The following is a 21540-nucleotide window of genomic DNA, read 5'->3' on the forward strand; positions in this document are numbered from 1 at the left end:
AAATGCACTTAATGGGCTTCACTGATAACAACACCTGGATACACTGTCCCTCTGCAACAGACAACCACTTCCATGCATTCTGGCTCTGCACACCTGTTGAACGGTTTTGGTCAGGATCATGGGAGAGCTTTTAGGTGATCTCTCCTCACTCACAATCCCACACCATCTCAAGACTTTCATTTTGATAGCAATAACTTTGGCCAAAAAAGACTTCTAAAAGATTACTCAACTGGAAAAACAAAAAGAAATTACCAATAACCCATTGGCTCAATCTGTTGACGGACCACGCAAACTTAGAAAAGCTCTCAGTGACCCTAAGGCAACAGCCTGACCCCATTCCATAACACCGGGTCTGCGTTTCTGCAGTTCATTCAGAGCCGATTCCTCTTTATACTGTTTTACTCACTCACTTTATCCTCCCAATACCAATATGACAGCTTGAGTTTGCTTTGTGTTGTTTGTATCATAATGTCTTTCTTCTTTGTTCTGTAAATATGTTTGTTATGCACAGGTGGTAAAAAGTTAGGTATGGAAACTTTGGGATTCATGAGCCTACATGTTAAATCCCACTTGCCAGCCATACTCAAACATCCATTTTCTAACCACTTGTCCTCTTGGGGGTCACGGGGGGGCTGGAGCCTAACCCAGCTGACATTGGATGAGAGGCAGGGTACACCCTGGACAGGTCGCCAGACTATCACAGGGCTGACACATAGAGACAGACAACCATTCACGCTCACATTCACACCTACGGACAATTTAGAGTCATCAATTAACCTGCATGTACCCGGGGAGAACCCACGCTGACACGGGGACAACATGCAAACTCCCCACACCCGGGATTGAACCGGGAACCCTCTTGCTGTGAGACAACAGTGCTAACCACCACACCACCGTGCCGCCCCGTATTCAAACATATCAGATTCAAACTCTGTTGAAACAGAATTTTCTCAGACATGAAAGGATAGACAGGGAAGAAATGAAGAAACGTACCTAATAGTAAACAAAACGTCACCCATTAATGTCGACAAGTACAGAAAATAAATTTGCTGTTACATCACAAGGTTATTCATGCAAGATTAGTGTAACAATTACTTTCATTACAAAATTCCATGACTTTTCCAGGCCTGGAAAAATGACACTGTCAAACTCTATGGCTTTGCTAAGTCTTCCATGACCTTATTATCCCTTCAAATGTGCAACAGTTTAGTAACTTAAAACCAGCTAAAAATACTGCAATTCTTAAAATACCACACTCTAGCGTGTAATTTTTAATATCACTTTGGAAAAAAATTCTGGCTGTCAGTCTGTGCATCCTGTGCATGGTCTCTCCAGAAAACAAGAGATTTATATGCCAGTCACAGATGCTGCTGCAGCTGAACAGAGCTGGAAGAATTTTCATAAAATACCCTCATCAGGATTATCACAGTCAGCCTTGTGTTACTGGCCTCTACTGTTGGTTTAACACAGAGAAACAAGAGACAATGCAAGGCAGTAATTAACAAAATAAGCTGCTAAAAGACAATATTGTATCAGTGCCTAGGAGAGCAGACACCTCAAGTAAGAAAAAATGCTCAGTTGAATTTGACCGCAGTATAATCAGCAGTACTGCAGGCTTATCACCTACAATGAGATTAGCAGAACAGCTCTGAAGCCACAAAACCACCGGGAACTGCCCACTGGTCCAACAGCCCATTGGTCCAACCATATTAAACCCATTGTTCCGAAGTCTGTTCCGAAATCATCACGATGCCCTATGGTTAAGGTCTGGTTAGGTTTAGACACATAAAACACTTGGTTAGGGTTAGGAAAAGATCATGGTGTGGAGTCTCTCTGCAGAGCATAATGATGTCACAGTGACCTTTTACTATTTGGATATATGATGTCACACTTTAGACATTTCAATCAAATTTTGTCATAATTAGTGTATGAATTCTTGAGTTTTGGCCAAAATTAAGTCACAATAACTTTGATCTTTGACCTCTGACCACCAAATTCTAACTGGTTCATGTTTAAGTCCAAGTGGATGTTTGTGCCAAATTTGAGGAAATTCCTTCGAGGTATTCTTGAGACATCGTGTTTACAAGAATGACATGGACGATTTCACAGTGACATTGACATTTGACCACCAAATTCTAATCAGTTTGTACGTACATACGTTTGTGCCATATTTTACGGAATTCCCTCAAGGCATTCTTGAGATATTGCATTCACGAGAATGGATTGAGGGACAACTTGAAAACATAATGCCTCTGGGCAAAGCCATCACCGGCCGGTGGCATGAAATTGATTTCTGACAGAACACTAATACAGAGGGACTGGAATTAAAGAGGTGACAGCATTTTCGAAGGATTATATGGTATACTAAACAGCAAGCTAAAAAGCTAGCTAGAAGTTCTCATCCTCTCAGTGCATGACTTGTGTGTTTTCACTGGGCACTGGGTCCATGACATCCAGAAACTATAGCAGGTCAGCTTAAAAAGCAAATCACAAAGTTTGAGGGTGAGCATTTGGAGCATTTTAGGACATATCAGGAGGACTGAAAGTTACAAGATAGTGTTGAACTGTCTTTCTGGATCTTGATATTTAAAACAATTATATGCCCTCCTGCGCTGAATCAGTTTTTTTAACCCAGTGAAAGGAATTGTGTGACATGGTGCTTCGAGCGCTTACCTCTAGCTGTTGCACAAACAGCATTGGAGAGCCCACTATCACCGAGGCGACCCATACCAGCCCTGCAGGATACAGACAAGCAAAACATTGGTAAACAGATAAAATCTGCAGATAAAACCTTACAGTTTGAAATAAACAGTAGCTGCTGGTGATATTCAAGGATGAACGTCTGTGTGACCAATGTCAAACCAGAGGCACAGCTGCTGTATAATTAAATTCCTCTTTTACATAATTCACACACTATCAATCATGCCAAGTCTCTGCAAGGTCCCTCCACATTTCTTTTTTCAGTTCCAACAGTGGCAACGAATTTGTGTGTAAGCTGTTCACAGAAGGAAATTTACTTCAGTCAGGAACACTTCAGTCAAAGAAAAGTTTATTTTCATTGGCAGTATTATATCTGGCGGAAAGGCCTCTGTCTTTTTTCGGGCATACGCAGAGAGCCTCTTCTAAAAAGTATGCCCTTCTGCATGCCCACCTGGACTGCATAAGGCAGAGAGAGCACACCTCCCTGCCCTTCCATCTGCAAACAAGGAAAGCCTAAGGCAGGGAGAGCAGCAGTAAAGACCCCTGAGAACAGACCAGAGCAGCATGAATGACAAACAGAAATGACACCAATAAGTCAGACACAGCATGAAAAGGAGGAGCTGGGGTGGAGGTGGGTTGCAAAGCAGCTTGCAGAGGAAGCAGCAAGAGTAGTTTAAATAGGACGCCTTGAATGAGATTCAGCAATTGGTTGCATAGAAAGAAATCATGTGATCTATCAGCTGAATCCATCAGTTGATTGGACTGTTTGAGATCAGCTGATGTAGCTGGGATGTGAGCTGAGTTTGACATCGTGTCCTGCCTGAACTAACGCTATCTTCAATATGTATTTCGGCATTCATCAATATCTTAGCTTCGATCTTTTCGTAGTTACTAACAATATCTATACCTGCTTCTGACTGCTCGTGGTGCTTCTCGAAATAAGGACTGCACATAAATATTGCTAGTCATATATAACACATTTAGCTAAATAAATTGGCATTAAGAAGGTTTAAACATCAAATTAGGGCTCTTAAAAATGTGAACGGGTTTATTTAAATCATCTTAATACGTGTGTTTTCTACATTTCTGACATCCCGATCCCACTTGATTCAATCAGCAGAGAGAATTTCACAAATGTATCTTCTATTTGCGTGGTGAGACTGCGAGACCCACGTTACTGACGAAACACAAAGCTATCAGTGATGGCTGTCAGAATGAATAGTGCTTTAATTTATACAACACGTACGTAGACAGCAGCGGGGTGAGTATAGTCTGGCCAACTTCCCTCCCTCGGATGAAACATTTATTCCAAAGTTTCCAGACTTGGTGAAGAAGGCGGTTTTGGCTGGTACAGTGTTACTGATGTGAGTGGTGTATGACATGCTATGACAGTGCTGTAACAAAGGATACAGACAATAAGGACAGAACAGACCAGCCATGTGAAGGGAATTAACTATTCACACAGTAAACTCTAATTGAATGAGCATGTGCACATCACCATACCTTCTAAATTTCCTATTGACTGCTTCAGCAGACACATGTCCCTGTCTACCCTGACAGAGTGGTCTCTCTAATGATGCAAGCAATGTGCTCATCTGCAGCAGAGAGCTGTGACTGGGAAGTTTCACATCAAACCATTTCAATTGGATGGTTCTTACAACAGAGGACAAAGAGTTAATGGCACGCCTTACCTCTTTTGGGCCTTTGATTTACCTGTCCCTGTCACACCTCTAGTAACAACCCCACTTATCTCAAATTAGCTTCAATCTCAGTGTGGAAAAGTTTTTCTTTCTCTTTCTTTTTTTGCTCCATGCTCGCAGGTCGACAGAATGTACCTATCCATAGTAATTATTTCAGCCATATATGGTAATTTGTTATTGTTACAAACAAACATATTTTACTATAAGTTGGATGTTATCACTCGTGTTATTTTATGTTTTGTTCTTTACTGTATTTTGAAGTTCTTAATAACTTTGTGGTAATTTTATTAGACGGAGGCCTCAAGAAAAGCCCTCAGGGTTTTTGCTTTTCCCTGCGCTGTATTTCATTATGAATTTTTCTTGCCTTTTTTGTGTTTAAATTGTGCAAAAAAACCCTATAAACTAGAATTTAGGATTGATTCATGAGCATACACACGTGCTTACAATCAAATCTGAGTTTCCCAGGGCATTCATAAATCTGGTGTAGGTTTTTAGTACCAAGGTTTATTTTATGTGCAAATCTAGTCACAGAATTACTAACATGTTAAATAAACGAGACCCACTGTATATTATTCATGGAGGTTTTGACTCACTATTTCAAATGACTAAGTTAAGAGCTCACACTTGTCATTCTGTTGTGGAGTTCAATGAGACAATTTGGTTTTGTTCTCACTTCTAATTGAGCCTGAGAAATAACTTACGACTAATACTGATATTTCAGGTTGTAAAAAGAAATCTTTGACATAAAGTTTTTTGGGGTCTGCCCACTGGTCCGACAGCCCATTATTCCGACAACCCATTGGTCCGACATCCCATTGTTCCGACCATATTAAACTCATTGTTTTCCGAAGTCCCGTTGTTCCAAAATCATCATGGTGCCCTGTGGTTAAGGTCTGGTTAGGTTCAGGCACAAAAACCACTTGGTTAGGGTTAGGAAAAGATCATGGTGTGGGTTAAAATGAAAAAGAAAGTGGCAAACACATAAGCTGTGAGCCTGCTTCGCCTCAAGCCTTTCCCAGCTGACCCAGAGCTGGTTGTGGCGCACCATCAAGGCAGAAATACGCCCGCTGGGAGTCGTTCAGCACCGCGGAAAGCTCCCCACACAACCCCGACCCCAGAGTTAATATCAGGAGGTTATGTTTTTCATTCTCTCCTCTCTATGACACTTGTATCTTGACCAGTAGCCTACTCTTGTTCCGTTTGCTGATCCTCTATGGTACACAAATACAGTATAGCCTAGTATAATCACATATCGGAACAACGGGACGTCAGACTAATGGGTTGTTGGACCAATGACATGGACCCACTTTTTTTTGGCGAGAAACACTAAAATTTTGTTATCAAAAATAGACAAGTTTTCTGCTCTAACTCATATGGGAGGGATGTTTATATGTTGCTCAAGATTTGTTTATTACATCACTGTGGTATTTCTTAATGAGACTACTTTTTGCAGTATAAGAGGCACCTTGAATTTGCATGTCATTGTGACGTTTTTTTTCTCAGCTGTTTCAGTCATGTAATATTCGAAGTGATAATCTAGGCTATAATGGCATTTTAGTAAATGTATTTTTTGTTAATGTATTTTTTTGTAAATGTATTCCTATGATATATTTTGTACTGGTTTTACAGTGTGTTGTACTCGGCTTCTGTATCGCTACATGTGTTACCACACCATTGGTTGTATATATAGAAGTGTGTCTCCTTATCTTATCTTATCACCTATCAAAACGTCACATGTGGTGATATGATTAAAATTTCCACATGGAGCAGTTTCTGGTGTGAGGAATTTGTTTTGGTGTTTAAAAAAAAAATCCTGACATACACATTTTTGGCAAGAAACCCTAACATTTTGTAATTAAAGCAGAAATAGACAAGTTTTTTTGCTTTAACTTAAGTAAATGTTGATTGCACAGTGTGGTGGCTATAGAATAATCACACCATCAGTGATTAGATTGGTTTCCTATAAGCCCCGCTTTCACTACACTGTCTGCCATTCTGTCTGCCAACAGGTATGATCTGCTAGGAAAATGAAGGCTCCATTTACAGCACAAAGGAATTATATCAACCCTTCCAAAATAGGTAGCTATCTGTAGCTATTCCTGGTTATCAAAGAGTATGAATATAAGATAGAAAGCCCACGGTGTCATAGGTTTGATTGTCTTTTACATTACAAATTTGCTTGCTTTGTTCTGAGATAGTAATTTACTTTGTCTTACCTAAGCGACGTCATTGGAACTGTAGTGTTCAGGCAAGTTGAAGTTTAGTTTCAGCTTCGTTTGTTGTTATTAAGACAGCACTGTTTTTCCTTTCCCATTTTTTTGTTTTTGCCATTCACCTATACTTCCGTTACTTATTGCCATGTGTAAGTGTTTACTTAAATAACCTCTGTCATAATGTACATGATGCATGTGTTCATCTGTATGCTGATGACACAGTTATTTATTGCTCTGTTGCTGCTCAGACTCAGGCCCTCTCCCAACTTCAACTAGCATTCAGTGCTGTTCAACAGTTCCTGTTCAGTCTTTAGCTCATCTTGAACACTGACAGAACAACGTGCATGTTATTCACAAAGGCCAAGGTGAAGCTTTCATGTCTCTCAACTACTGTTACACCTCAGCACAAGAGCACAGAGTGCGTTTCATCCTATAAATATCTGGGCATTGTGTTGGATGGTTGTCTTTCTTTTAAGCCACACACTGAACTACTTGTAACGAAAGAAAAAAAAAGCTGAACCTGAAACTGGGTTTTTATTTTAGATATAGAAACTGTTTCTCTTTCTTGGCCAAAACTGACTGCGCATGATTATGGGGATGTATTATATATGAATGCACCCACCCAGTGATTGCATGCTGTGGACTCTGTACCATGGTGCATTGACGTTAATTACAAACTGTAAGCTGCTTTTTCATGGCATTATCTTTGTTTTCAAAGCTACTCTTGGCCGACTTCCAGCATATCTATAAGTGTAAGTTAAGCAAATTGAAAATGCTATGCTCTCCGTTCTCAGAACATGTTTTTACGGTCTATACCGAGGATATGTACAGAGTTTGGCAACCAAGCATTTATGTCTGCCGCACCTTATATGTGGAAGCCTCTGCAGAACGACCTAAAGATGCACTCTTTGGTTTCCCTCGGCTGTTTCAAAGCGCTGTTGCAGGATTTTTGTACACAATCTTCTATGAATTTTAGTGCATTACTTTTTGTAGGAAAATGTACAAACAGTGCATGAGAACAGCCTGGAATACTATATGACAATAACCCTGAACGTATGTACAGCCATTGCTGACTTGCTTTCTATGAACATGCATGTGACACAAGTAGCACTGTTCACATACTCGCCTGTGTACTTTCTGTATACCTGCAGTATCAAAAAGTGTAACCTCGAGACAGCAAATCAGGGCCAGATCTACATCTAGATACAAAAAGGAAATATTTTCCTTAAAACCTTCCAATTTCACACAACAAAAAGAAGACTAAATGAGTCAAGACTCTTATGAGACTCTAATGTGGACATTATAGCAAAGAGAGAGCTTTCTGTCGTTGTTGTTCTCCGTTTGTTGTTGATAACATCCCAACATCCTGCCCCCAACGTTCAAGACATTAAGACCGGAACATGCTTCTCCTTCTGTATGTGGGCGAATGTGCACAGCAGTTATTTAGGATTTGAATAACTGGTTTCTCTTTCATAGTTCGTCTTACTTTTGGGCATGGAGTGGTGCATGAATGAATTCACATTCTAGCACCTCTGGTTCCCTTGTCTCAAAGTGAATGGGTGTTTTGAATGGGATTTTTATTAGATGTCTGAAATAAGGTCTGTGATTAAAACAAGCTTGTGCGATTTTCATGTTTTGCTCTTCAACATAAAATATGTCAACAAATTTTGAAGCTTCTGTCTTAAAAAAGATGGTTGCTAACAAGTGACTAAGTGAGACTAGAGAAACATGGCTTTACAGCCTTGATGTAGAAGGGATGTTGAAGTGATGTGACCATGGTATAGTTCAGTTATAGCCTAACGTTAGCTTTTTACTTTACTTTTTTTTAGATTGCATGTAGGTTTCATTAATTACAAAAGTGGTGTTTATTTGTAAGGATTATTCTGCTGAACAAAACCTGAAGAAAAAGCCAATGGAAATATGCCATTGGCTTTTACCTTTGGAACCAAAAGTAATCCTTTAGACATGGTACCTAGACCCTAGCCTTTCCACCACAAACAGTACTCTTAAATGAGGGCAGGGTTGTTGTCACTTACTGCTCCGTCCAGCACTCATTGTATTTCCTCCTTTATCAGTTTGCACCTTGTTTATCGTCCACAGAACGAGGCTGCACACCGACATTTTCAGAACATAATAAAACAGGCTGCAGTGAGAGTCTCTCTCCATGGGATATTTGGAAATAGCGGGTTTGTGCATTTAGTCCTTCTCAGGCAAGCTCAGGGGTTTAGCGTTGCTGTAGCCCACAGGAACATTCCATGGTGTTTTTTTTTTTTTCTCTGAGCGAGGATTTGAATATATGCAAGTCACATAATCTGGTCGAAATTAATATATATTTTTAAACGCTTGAAGATTCACTCATTATTAAAAGTCTGTGTCATCAAGGGGGGCAATAGAAACTAAAGTAACGGTCAAAGTTGTCACAGTGAAATTTAAGGTGTGCTGATGGATTCACATCGTCACCTCACTGTGTAACATTACAAATAAACATTGCACCATAAATCAAATTATTACTACTGATGAATCAACGAACTGCAGTATTTCTATCTCCACCTTTTTAGGGTCCGGGCAGCTAAGCTGCCAGGACACTATTGTAATCCTAGGTATTCTTCTTCTTCTTCTGAGGAAATCATACTTCCCATGGGTGAAAACTCACCAAACTTTACACAAAGGTCCAGTCTCATGCCAGATCTCCTCAGCTGTAAACTCAAGCCAATAGTCCTGATGGTGGCGCTACAGCAAACGTCTAAAGTTCAAAAATTGAAAATTCATAACAAATCAACCATATGTGCTACAACTTCACAACTTTCATCAAACTGTAGCCCCAATACTGAAGAAACTTTTGTACATTTAAACCTATTAAAAATTATGAAGTTCATCACTCTGTTTTTTTCAAAAACTGTAAAACTTCTTAAACTTATCTCCTCCCACAATTTTTGCTCAATTGACACCAAACTTGCTACAGAGCATCTTCAGACTGTCCTACAAAAACTATGTTTCTCAGATTTTTGATTTATCAAAAATTGGCCTACAGTGCATCAAAATGTTTGACTGTAAACGGTACTGCAAACATATACATGCAAATTCTTGCTAAACAAATCTTCAATGTTCATGAAAAAATGACAAAATTCTAGAGTCATGGTAGATGATGTGTGGCAAATTTCAGAATTTTATCTCAAAAACTGAATTTTTGACAGCATTTTGAATTTTGCTCTCATGTGAACAATTGGAGTCAATGTAAAAATGGCAATTTTAAACATCAGTTTTTCACTTATGGAGCAAATCAATCATTGTTACAAGCAAATTACCAACATCTCCATGCTGTCTAGATGCAATATGTGTATTTTCAGATTTTTGTCTTAATAACTGAATTTTTTACAGTGGTTTCAAATCTGCCCTTCCATGAATGGATGGCTGCTTTCCTACACAACAGTGAATGGCTTACTCAGTTTGTGAAGCCACTATTGAGTTGCTACTTGTCAATTAGCTTAGAACGGTAGATGACTGTCTAGGGTTCCAGAGGTTGTGGGTTCGAGCCTCAACTGGTGCAGAATCCACATTGTAATGTAAACATCTTAATCATCTTCTTGTGCTCCAGTTTATTGCTTAGAATTGCCTGAGCGTGGCTGATCACTGTGCAGCATCTTCAAGTCTTTTTTCTGATAGAAAATCTGCCTTCTCATGCTTGAAAATAAACCAAACTTTGCACAAAGATCCAGTGTCAATACTTCAGTGTGAAACCATCTGAAGCTTCTCACTTTGCACATAGCTCAAATAGTTAAACATCAGTTTTTCACTTATGAAGCAAATCAATCATTGTTAAAACAAATTACCAACATCTCCACGCTGTCTAGATGCAATATGTGAATTTTCCGATTTTTGTTTCGATAACTGAATTTTTTACAGTGGTTTGAAGTCTGCTTTTCCATGCATGGACGGCTGCTAAACCTGCACGTCTGGCTTAGTCAGTTTGTGAAGCTACACATGAATTGTAACTGACTGATTAGCTCAGTGAGATAGAAACTGATTCTTAGTCGCAGAGATTGTGAGTTCAAGCCTCAGCTGATGCAAAAGGCAGACTGTGTTGCTAAATTCCTAAATGTCTTCCAATTCTTCTGCTTGTTGCTCAGAATTGCCTAAAAATGCCCGGACCCGACCCATCCCTGTGCAGCAGCTATAATTTTTTTATTATTATTTTTTGGGTGTTTTTGGGTGTTTTTGCCTGTGTGAGGGAGGGAGAGAGGGGGATTGACATGTAGCAAGGCATGGAATTGAACCTGGGCCACTGCAGCAAGGACAAAGCCTTTGTACATGGGGTGCCTGCTCTATCCACTAAGCCACCTAGCCCCACCTTTTAGTACCAGATTTGGGTGTTAGGTACCCCAACAGAGGGGGGACCAAAAATACGGACAGAAATGAACTGTTCCATTGACACATCCACAATTTCTCACATTGGAAATGGAAAAAAGGCATACCGAACTGAACTGAACCGGACTGCTCATTGGAAACGGGGCTTACAGTCTTTTGTCTCTGTCTCAAACCAGCTGATAATAAGTTTGATCAACCAGTCAGCTTTCAGCACACTAAGATGGAGTACACACTAACCAAATCTCACATGTATAAATCCAGCTTTTATTGGATCTCACAAAAACAAAGTTTTAATTTGGCATAACAAGCAGAGGAAATGCAAGGTACACAAGGTAACCATCGTACACACTTGTACTTTCTCAAAGCCATACAAAAGAGGCTTAACACAGTGGGTATTTACTTCTGATAAATCCATGCAACCTTTATCCACAGGTTTCCTGAAACACACAAAGACATCCACACCTCTAAAACATAATAAGCCACTCTTGCAAACATGGAATACCTAGCATCTTGTAAGCCCTTTTAGACGAGTAGTGCCTCCTCATCTTCAGCGGGAACACAATGCCCTGGTATCTCTCAATGGCAATGCAGGTCATTGTGAGGATGCCTGTCACAATGGCTGTAGTCTGCACAAAGGGAACTGTCTTGCAAACCAGAACCCCTGTATGAAAAACAGAAGAAACAAAGAGGTTCTGAGAAACAGAAGAAGACATTTCTATTAAATATCACATCATTCTTAGTGTTTGATGAGAGACTGGAGGCGAGCTCTCCCTCGTCCTTTTTCATCTGCCTGCACGGTTTCATTAAAATAGCAAAACGATCATCTCTGATTACTCTTGAACACAAATTTCACAGCTAATGAAGCAGAGCGCTGAAACCCAGGAGGAAATGCGCACTGTCTTTAAGACCCACATCACCCTGAACTAATTGTGACCAAGTCTAATAGGAGCACATGCTTTGAGCTGGCCCTCTATTGCCATGATACATTGAATGTCAGCTGTTAGCTACATCTCTATAAAGTTTCCGTGTTGTATACTGAGGCATGGTGATAATGTTGTGAACTGTTAAATACAATGAAATCCACCCTGATGGCCATGTGATAATATTCTATCTGCAAAGTTTCTGTTGACGCTGAGGCAAAGATGCTTTGACTCAGCTCTTTGTAGAGGCTGTAGAAGAGTGGCTGTGTAATGTCAGGAGTCCACCTGGTGGACACAGTGACAAAAAGGCATCTGAATGTAATGTAATGCAGTCATTTACAACAATTTACACAATCTACTATACTGTAATATGACAACAACTAAATTATATATAATTCCCAATTTACACAACTCAAATTCACCTAAGAGGAAAAACAAAACAAGAATAAGTCATTACTTTTGAAGCAGTGACAAACCATAGCAAGTTTTGTTGACTGAAACAGTGTAGTCTGAAGGTTTAGCTTGCATGCTCTTCCCACGTCAGTGTGGATTTTCGTCGGATTCTCCGGCTTCCTCCAAAAACATGCAGGTTAATTGGTGACTCTAAATTGTCCATAGGTTTGAATGTGAGTGTGAATGGTTGTCTGTCTCTATGTGTCAGCCCTGCGATAGTCTGCCAATCTGTCCAGGGTGTACCCTGCCTCTCGCCCAATGTCAGCTGGGATAGGCTTTATTAATTACCTTCATTTTGGATATATTTTAAATTAATTAAGTGTATACCACAATTCCTTTTTAAACCTATTCCACAAATTCTATTGATTTTGTCGGTCTAAACAACACATTCTCACTCTGACCTTTTCACATATTGACATTTGGTCATGGACTTTCCACGTCCAGACACGACGTGAAAGGTCCCCTGGGTGCGTTGGTCATTCTGGGACGCCAGGTCAAGTTCTGCCCGTTTCATGCATTGCCTCCTTTCAAATTACCATTCCATTTTCACAGGAAATTTAATGTTTACATACAGTCTGCAAATGCACTACATCGGTGCGTCGGAACTGACATTTTTTTCCTACAACAACTAACGAACGTGGTTGGGTTTAAGAAGAATTAATAGGGTTTGGCTTTATAATCTTAAGGGATGCGAACACTGGCCTCCCAGGTGAAGGTCTTTTTCTTTCTCCCTGATGCCAACAAGCACCATTAAACTATAATGGCAACCAGCCGCGTAACATAACGACATTAAAGGATGGCTTTTTTCGTTGGTGTCTGACACTGCAAGTCACTGCCCAAGCGCCGGATTTTGACAACTTCGGAGTGAGACCCGGTTGGTCTAAGATATACACCCATCAGCCAAAACATTAAAACCACTGACAGATGAAGTGAATAACATAAATTATTTGTTACAATATAATGTTCTGCAGGGAAACCTTTGGCCCTGGCATTCATGTGGCCTCATGCCACACCCCAAAAACTGTTCAGGATTGACCCAAGGAATGTGATAAAGACCTCAAGGTGTTGACCTGGCCTCCAAATTCCCCAAATCCCAACCCAATCGAGCATCTGTGGAATGTCCTGGTACCCCACCTCGTAACCCACACGCTCAAAGGATCCTCTGCCAATGCCCTGGTGCCAGACACCACAGGACACTCCCAGAGGTCCTGTGTCCATGTCTCGACAAGTCAGAGCCAAGTCTGAACCAAGGAGGCCCCACCATGGTTCGCGGGTGTCTCTGCTGTACCAGCATGTACCACGAATACTCAAGCAAGATGGTATCCGGGGAATATGGAGGCCAGGTCGATGTCTTGAGCTCTTTGTCACATTCCCCAGGCCATTCCTGAGCAGCTTTTGCGGTGTGGCATGGTGCATTGTCCTGCTGTGGAGGGGGCCACTGACATTGTAGGGTGCCATTGCTTGGGGGTGTCCTTGGTCTGCAACGATGTTTGTTTGGGTGGAACGTGTCAGGTGATATCCACATGAATGCCAGGACCAAAGGTTTCTCAGCAAAACACTGCATTGTAACAAAATGCTCACCTGTCAGTGGTTTTAATGTTTTGGCTGATCAGTGTATCTATGCTGTTGAGATGCTTTAAATTCAGATTATATTCAGTTTGAAGGAGCGATAGTGCCACCTGCTGTCAAAACTCAGTATCTAAGTGAAGTAGTAAGTAGCTGAGGATTATGGGTAATTTTCAGAGCTACAGGGGATTTTCTGTGAGATAAAGCATGAGCGGGTTGTCCACACTAGGGCACGTCCCTTATCACTGTTGTCTTTGCTATTTATCCCAGAGTTATGAGGACTAGGGTTTTCCACGAGGCAAATAAACCCGGCTGTTACCACCATCCACCAGCTCTGAATGGTTCATTAGAGCAGAGGACTTCACACAAGGGGCACATTTGCTTTACGCTGTACTACCTGAAATATCATAAAACCTAAAAAAACATATTTACTCCAACAATACAACATGAAAGCATGTTATTATTTGAATTCTGAGTTGAAGGATCAGGGAAGAGAGAGGGGAGGGGTTAGAGGGGATATTTTGCTAAGTTTGGCTTATGTTTGGTATTTCTTCAGTTTATCTGTATTAGTGCTTAAGTCATTTGCATTGTGTATATTAAGTGTAAGTCATGTTAAATTGCAGATGCAGTATATGTTTTAAAGTTAGTGTGGGAGTGTCACAATGATTTCACTGGTGTGGGAGAAGACTCGGGGTAGAAAAGCCAGGTGAGAGATCAGTGTAGAGTGTGAGAAGGAGGGGGACAAGTTGAGTGTCTCCTCTGTTCTGCTGCTGCAGTCACTGGAATCTGCTGCACCTGTGCAACTCCTTTGTTACCCAGCAGTCTGCTGCACGTTTGGCGAGGGATATGGGACTTTTTGTGTTCTGTGCAATGGCGGATTGGCCATCAGGACGTTTGGGCCGAATCCCAATGGGTCAGTCACCAAAAAAAAAAGACTAGTGAATGTCAAGCTAGTTGCTAGCAGTCAGTGCTGCAATGCGCGTCCCTCCCGTTTTGTTTGTTTACTGGGAGATGTTCAGAGGAAACGTAGGTGTCAATCTTATGTTTTGATGCATGAAGGAGATAAAAGCGGTCTCTTCCAAGGCTCTCGTTTTTCTTGAAATCTGATTGGCTCAGCCGCGGTTATCAGTCATTACTCAAGGCAGACCAGGCTAGTTTGACCGTTAGTGCTGAAAACATGGATAAAGCCGGCAAAAAAAGAAAGGGTGGCATGGAAAAAACTTGAATTAAAAAACCTAAATCTTTACAAGAAGAGGCAGCAAAGTGCTCCAAAATAACCGACCTGTTGGGTCACGGCGTTGGTCGACGGGCTGAGGCTGCTGGTGTTGCTAACGACGAAGATGGAGGCGGAACCGGCAGTCCCATAGCAGGAGCATTAATGTTAGCTAACGTTTGTGAGTGTGTAATGTGCAAGGTTGGCTTTAGCAAATTGCGGATTTCTTCTAGATGTCCGGTTTAAGAGGCCAACTAGCCTACTAGGTATGCATTAAGTCATTATAATTTAAACCTGTGCTAAAAGAAAATATGTGCTTGCCTTGCGTGAATGATTAAGATGAGAGGCCGCCCATGTTTCACTTCCTCACATTGCCTAAGCCATGAGTTGCACATGTGTGTGTGTGCGCTGCTGCTGCTGCGGCGTGGAGGAAATCTGACCGGTGTTTTAAGTTGGCATATTTTAGACTGACCGGCCAGTCACAGGTAATGGTCGATCATGTGAAAACCAGCCCGATTCAGAGCACTGCCGATTAATCGGTGCAAGTCTAATCCAAACCCTACAGCCACGTTCATTACTTTGTGCGCACAGGATGTTTATGTTAATTATCAGGTCCTGATGCTCTTTTCAACATGTAATTATCATCACTTGAGTTTTCCGGTTTGTGTTTGTACCACACTGAAGGTCTTCCCTGACGGAGGAAGTATCTGATTTCTCCAAAATGCAGTTAATTATCATCAGTAAACATTTTTACCTGGGTCCAGACCGCCCACTCCACCAAGCTGACTGACTGATTCCTCATGACATGAAACAGTGGTCTCTCAGACTGCTGATTTTCAACCAGCTCTGTGTCATCACAGCGTGGGAAAAGTGTGCACTGTCTGCAAATGAACAGCATTTGGCTCTCCTTTGTGAAGCGGACGCCAAGACCTCCCTGCTCATTTGCTGGCAGACTTTGATGACGCAGTTTGTGTCACCAGGCAGACTACTTCTGGCAGATGAACGGGGCTCCGGGAGCTTGCAGCAAGGGAGGAAGCCAAAAGCTGCTTATCTGCACATTGTCCATACTGCCATAACACAGAGCTGGATAAAAATTGGCAAAGTTTCCCCTTTAACAAACCATTAATAACACAATTCTGTTATTTCAGGACCTTAAAAGGCAGTCCTTACGTGGTTTCCTTTTTATCTATGAAACTTTATCCATCTGAAAAATACAGGAAGCTACCGTCTACACTCTGGGACATATTCACAAGACCTACAGTACTCTTTCTATCTGTTCCCAAAGTGTGTATTGAAATGGTTAAAAAGGGGCTTAAAAAATTTAAATAAAAAACTAACATTTATTGTTGACAGTTTCTTTATTTTCAGCACTTGAAAAGTGTAACCAAATGCTGCTTGATTTAGATTTAGCAAACAGATGCAGTTATGGAAGAATTTCCAAAATACATCAGCCTCAGAAGTGTGGGCTGCTATGAGGCAAAAATGCAATAATGAGCAGTGTACAAAGAAAAATATGGAAGTTTGACTTGCTTGATATGTTGCCAGCGTATGTTGTCCACCCGAGTTTTGATTTCGGCATTTTCTAATACTTTTAATTATGTTTTATGTCATTACTACTGGTATTATTTTTTCATAATATGCAGTTCTGATCATTTAAGTCAAACATATTCTTCCTACTATGTCATATCATACCTCACAAAATCATTCTTTTATGAGTAAGGCAGCATCAGGCTTCACTTAAACATTGCTTCCCTAACTTTGTAAAACAAAATGTGACAAATACTTAAATGTAAATGTAATGAATTATTTATTATTAGAATATTTTTTGCCCCAGCAACTTTGTAAACATTTCAAAATTAACAATTATTATTGAAGCGTAACACTTTAAATGCAGATAAAAAAAATGGTCAAGACCTAAAAAGGCATTAAAATCCCTGTATAAAACAATACATGAGCTTGTGCATGTGCAATCAGGCATAAACATAAAATTAAGTTGAATAAATCCGCCCCATTGTCACCAGTACCCAATTAAGCTATTTGCAGGGGTTTGCACACATTCATTTATTCGTGGTGGGCTGCCACATTTACATTGTCTATTGCTGGAGTGTTAATTAGGTGTGCTCCTGGAATATATTTACTCTTTGCTTTTCATTTGCTCCACAGATGGAGAGTCAGATAGCCACATGCTGCCAAAGTGAAACTAGTTAATAACTAGGAATTAGTTATAGATGCTTATCTGCATTTGAGAAATATAGGCATAGTTTGCTTTTCAAGATAGCTGGCTCGTGCCATGATCACTGCAGTCAGGGGTGCAGCACCAAATTCTGAGCCCCCAGCTCATCATCTCTTGATCCATGTTTCTGTCAAGCACCTTTAGATTTTTTTTTCCTTTCCATTATTTCTTTTAATTTTTGGAATTTTTAGGAAATAACATGACGGTGTATGCTGATGCTCCAGCAGCATGGGCAGCCACTCACTCAGCTGTAGCTGCGTTTAGAGACGAATCCCAGTGCAGTGGCAGACTAAACCATTTTGTGCCTTTAAAGGGTGAGAGGAGCCTCAGAGAGCTTCCACTATATTACTACACAAAGTTCAGTCGCTAAAGTAATTATTCAGCCACTTGTAATTTAGTTAGAAATAATAAAATGCAATAAATGCAAATGCAGTGTGTTGGAAAATACAACTGTAACCATGTGGGCAGGTTCCTTCCATCTGTGGCTTTATTTTTCATGCCAGTTAATTTGCATTTTAGACATAGTCTTTTCATGTGAATTTATGCTCTTGCACTTTTGGGTGATGCTGGCAAGATGTGGCTTTGTTTCCAGAGCAGTGGCAGCAGTAGAAGTGAGTGAACAGGTGTCATTTTTAATAAGCATAACAGCACATAAATCTCTAAAATAAATATACTGTGTTAACCCTGACATAAAGTGGGAGATTACTGAGCTAGAAAAATGCATAGTGAAGTTTTGAAGTAATTATGTCAAATTGCCCCCCAAAAAATTAAAACATAAATGTAATTAAAATTAAAAATATATATATTTATATTAAAAAAAAATCATTTCAATCTTTTTTTTTCTGCGGAGGGACCCCGACCCCCCATCTAATTGTGTCCCAAGAATTTTGGCTTGCATGACGCCCGTGACAGCATGTATGAAAACACACAAGCAGTTGTATTTATTCAAGTTTGCTTAAAATAGTGCCATTTTAGTGCGATCAAGTACACTCAACACGACTGTAATATATATAAATCCATTTTAATACTCTGTAGCCTGTGTGATGTAACATTTACTTTCAACGCGGGGGTTTTCTCTGATTTTATGGCGTTTATTCTTGTTATTAAGCTTGAAAATCCTGATGCATTTAGCAGTTCATGCATTTAAAAGACAATATTTCAAACAGTTTTCTTATTTTCCAACTTTAGTCGGATTATTAAGAGCCAACAAGCGGATAAATTGACTTTATTTTAATGTCCAAATCAGTCTAACTCCTATGCGTCTCAAAAAGTATGAAAAGTAAGTTTTGCGCTTCCCAAACTCACCTCCGAACCACTCAGACAGGATGTTCTGCAGCAGGGTGAAAGGCATGCAGAACACAGTGATGAGCAGGTCGCTGACCGCCAGAGAGCAAATAAAAATATCTGTCGCCGTCTGAATCGCTCGTTTCTTCACAACAATGTAGATCACCAAACTATTTCCAGTCAGCGCCAGGATGAAAATGACCATGTACATGATCACGAAGGTGGTCTTGGCGCTGTACGGTAACTCGGGGATGTAGACGAGCGGCTGGATGTTGTAAGTGCTGATAAACTCCTGGCGGCTCAGGTTGTAGTTCTGGAGCATCTCCTGGAGCATCTCAGGAGTTATCTTGGTGGACCCGTGTCCTGAGTCTGCCGAGGCTGTCGCCATCCCGACCCGCGTCTTCAGCCCCTGAGACCAATTTGCTTTCAAGCAGGGAAAAAAAAATCGGTGTCGGTTCAGAGATGACAGCTCCTCCTCTGTGACCTGCAAGTGCGTCTGGATGTTGTGCCTTCTCCTTCATCCATCATCTGAACGTGCTGCTGCTCCTCCTGCTTCAGCTGTTGCCCCGTGTGTGTGTGTGTGTGTGTGTGTGTGTGTGTGTGTGTGCTCAGCTGACTCCAGGTGAAAGACCAATGACCGCTTTGCTGACGTTGTATATACAACAATGTGATTTATGTATATTTTATCCTCTGTGGTCAGACATGATGTGATTACATTTAGCTCTGAATCTATTTATAGTGCACACAAATCATTATAATCACATTTCACTATTTAATACCTCTTACTGACACCCTTTAATGCCGAGGAAATGAAACTGACAGAGCATGGTCTACACCTTCTTTAGCAATCGTAAACCCAATCACCAGAAAAAATCTTGGCTTTGTATTTTCTGCAAACCAGAGATACATTATGCTTGCACATCATTATGTAGGGGATATATTTGATTTGATTTGATTTGATTTCTTTATTTAAGTGTCATGCTTGAAAGAAGCCCAGCCCTTATGGGCTTATAAAACACTTTATCTCAAAAACAGAAACAATGATCAAACATACAATTAGGAATCAACCAAGATACAAAACAGATGTACAATAGTACAACGTAAACACAACAGTCCTCATGATTAGGACAGTGAACCCTAATGTAATCCATTGATATATCTCACTTAAAGAGCAACGATTGCCTTCTATTCCAGACTTTGAAAATGAAATTAGCAGTTTTAAAAACCTCAGTCTTAAATAACCACTCCAACTTCTGACCATCATCCGCCCAAAATAAATCAACTTTTTGTTTTTGCATTTCATCAAACAAGGGAACCCTTAAGTCCTTATACTGTGAACAATAAAACATAAAGTGACATTCATTTTCAACCTCTTTTAGATCACAGACATTACATATCCTATTGTCTTCAGGTACAGCAGTGAACTGCCACACTTCAATAGCGAGGGCTAGGATACCAGCTCTCAGCTGAGCACACAGTGACCTCAGGCTTCTGGTTAGAAAGGAAGTAACAGAGTTCAGGGCCAAAACTCTTCAAGCTTCATTTGAACATATGATCTAAGCTTGGGCTTGAGCCATATGTGATTTGACCATTTCAACATATTGACGTTACAATAAAGCATGTTATGAAAAATGTACGCAAGGTCAGCCTCCCTAAAAATACAAAGAATTTTCTTTGTCCAGGGGTGACTGTGAGCTTTATCCCAGTTGAAAACCCTTTTTGTTAGTCTACTCTCTGGCATATTAATAACGCGATTCCACAGCCGTATCATATCTCCCTGTATTGCAAGACTGGGGACAAATATGTATCCCGAGGAAACATCTTATGGCCCTGTTCTGATTAGAATTTACATTTTTAGCATCCTTGTTACCCCATACTCCAGCTGCATAAATGAGAATTGGATGTACACAAGCTTCATAAAGCTGCGAGAATGTGGAGTAACCAATATCTTTACAAAATTTCATTTTACTAATTATTGATCTTACAGCTCTTCCCCCAGAGTCTGCAAGTATTCCAATCCCCACATCATAAGACATGAATTCATCCAAAGTAAAGCCCAGGTATCTATAAGAATCGCTAAATTCCAAAGGCATATCACCCAGTAGAAAGTTCTGTGGGGATCTTGCAGTACCATTTTTTCTGAAGTGCATAATCTGGGTTTTAGTCTGATTGAACACAAGCCTCCATTGAGAGCACCAGAGAACAACATTCAACATCTGCTGTAAGGTGTTGCCTGACTCTGCCAGAAGAATTAAATCATCCGCATAAAGTAAGCAACCCAAAACAACATCGTCCAGAGTTACACCTAGTCCAGAGTTTTTAATCTCTAGGGCTAAATCATTTACAAATATGGCAAAAAGAGTGGGAGACAGACCATCTCCCTGCTTCACTCCATATGGTGTTGGGACCCAGCCTGTAGTCGAGTCATTCACTTGGACACACGCTATAGGAGCCTGATATAATGACTTTATGGCTTTATAAAATTTTCCATCAACACCATACTGGGTTAGTTTAAAGAAAAGCAAATCTCTATTAACCCAATCGAAAGCCTTTTGGAAGTCTATAAAGCATGCATAAATCGGTTTCTTCTCTTGAATTCTTGCTCTAACTGTGGTCACTGTATAGATATGGTCAATACAGGACCTGTGCTTACTGAATTATTGCTTATATTGAAATTTAACCGCTGTGGCTGTGTGGTTCGGTTTAGGTACAAAAAACACTTGGTTGTGGTTAGAAAAAGATCATGTTTGGCTTAAAATACCCTGCTTTGGGGGCTCAGTCCATGCAGGAAATGCAGCGATGCAGCAATGTCTCGATAAAAAACAACCACTTTTTGTGCTCCTATCCCAAAAGGAAGTGCAGCAAAGTCTCAATAAAAAACAAACATGCTGCC

At 40.5% G+C, this 21540-nt stretch overlaps 1 protein-coding gene across 1 annotated transcript in view; it reads right to left on the reverse strand.

The window, feature by feature from the left end:
- Positions 1–19035, reverse strand: part of qrfprb (pyroglutamylated RFamide peptide receptor b) — a 28707-nt gene extending 9672 nt beyond the window's left edge. The window contains exons 1-3 of the mRNA XM_049564518.1: positions 18669–19035; positions 11481–11639; positions 2674–2735 (exon numbers count right to left, since the gene is read on the reverse strand). Coding sequence (XP_049420475.1) covers positions 2674–2735; positions 11481–11639; positions 18669–19035 — 588 coding nt within the window. The remainder of the gene's footprint in view (positions 1–2673; positions 2736–11480; positions 11640–18668) is intronic.
- Between the last annotated feature and the right edge of the window lie 2505 nt (positions 19036–21540).

The sequence above is a fragment of the Epinephelus fuscoguttatus genome, linkage group LG20 (assembly GCF_011397635.1).
Source record: "Epinephelus fuscoguttatus linkage group LG20, E.fuscoguttatus.final_Chr_v1".
Classification (NCBI taxonomy): Eukaryota; Metazoa; Chordata; class Actinopteri; order Perciformes; family Serranidae; genus Epinephelus; species Epinephelus fuscoguttatus.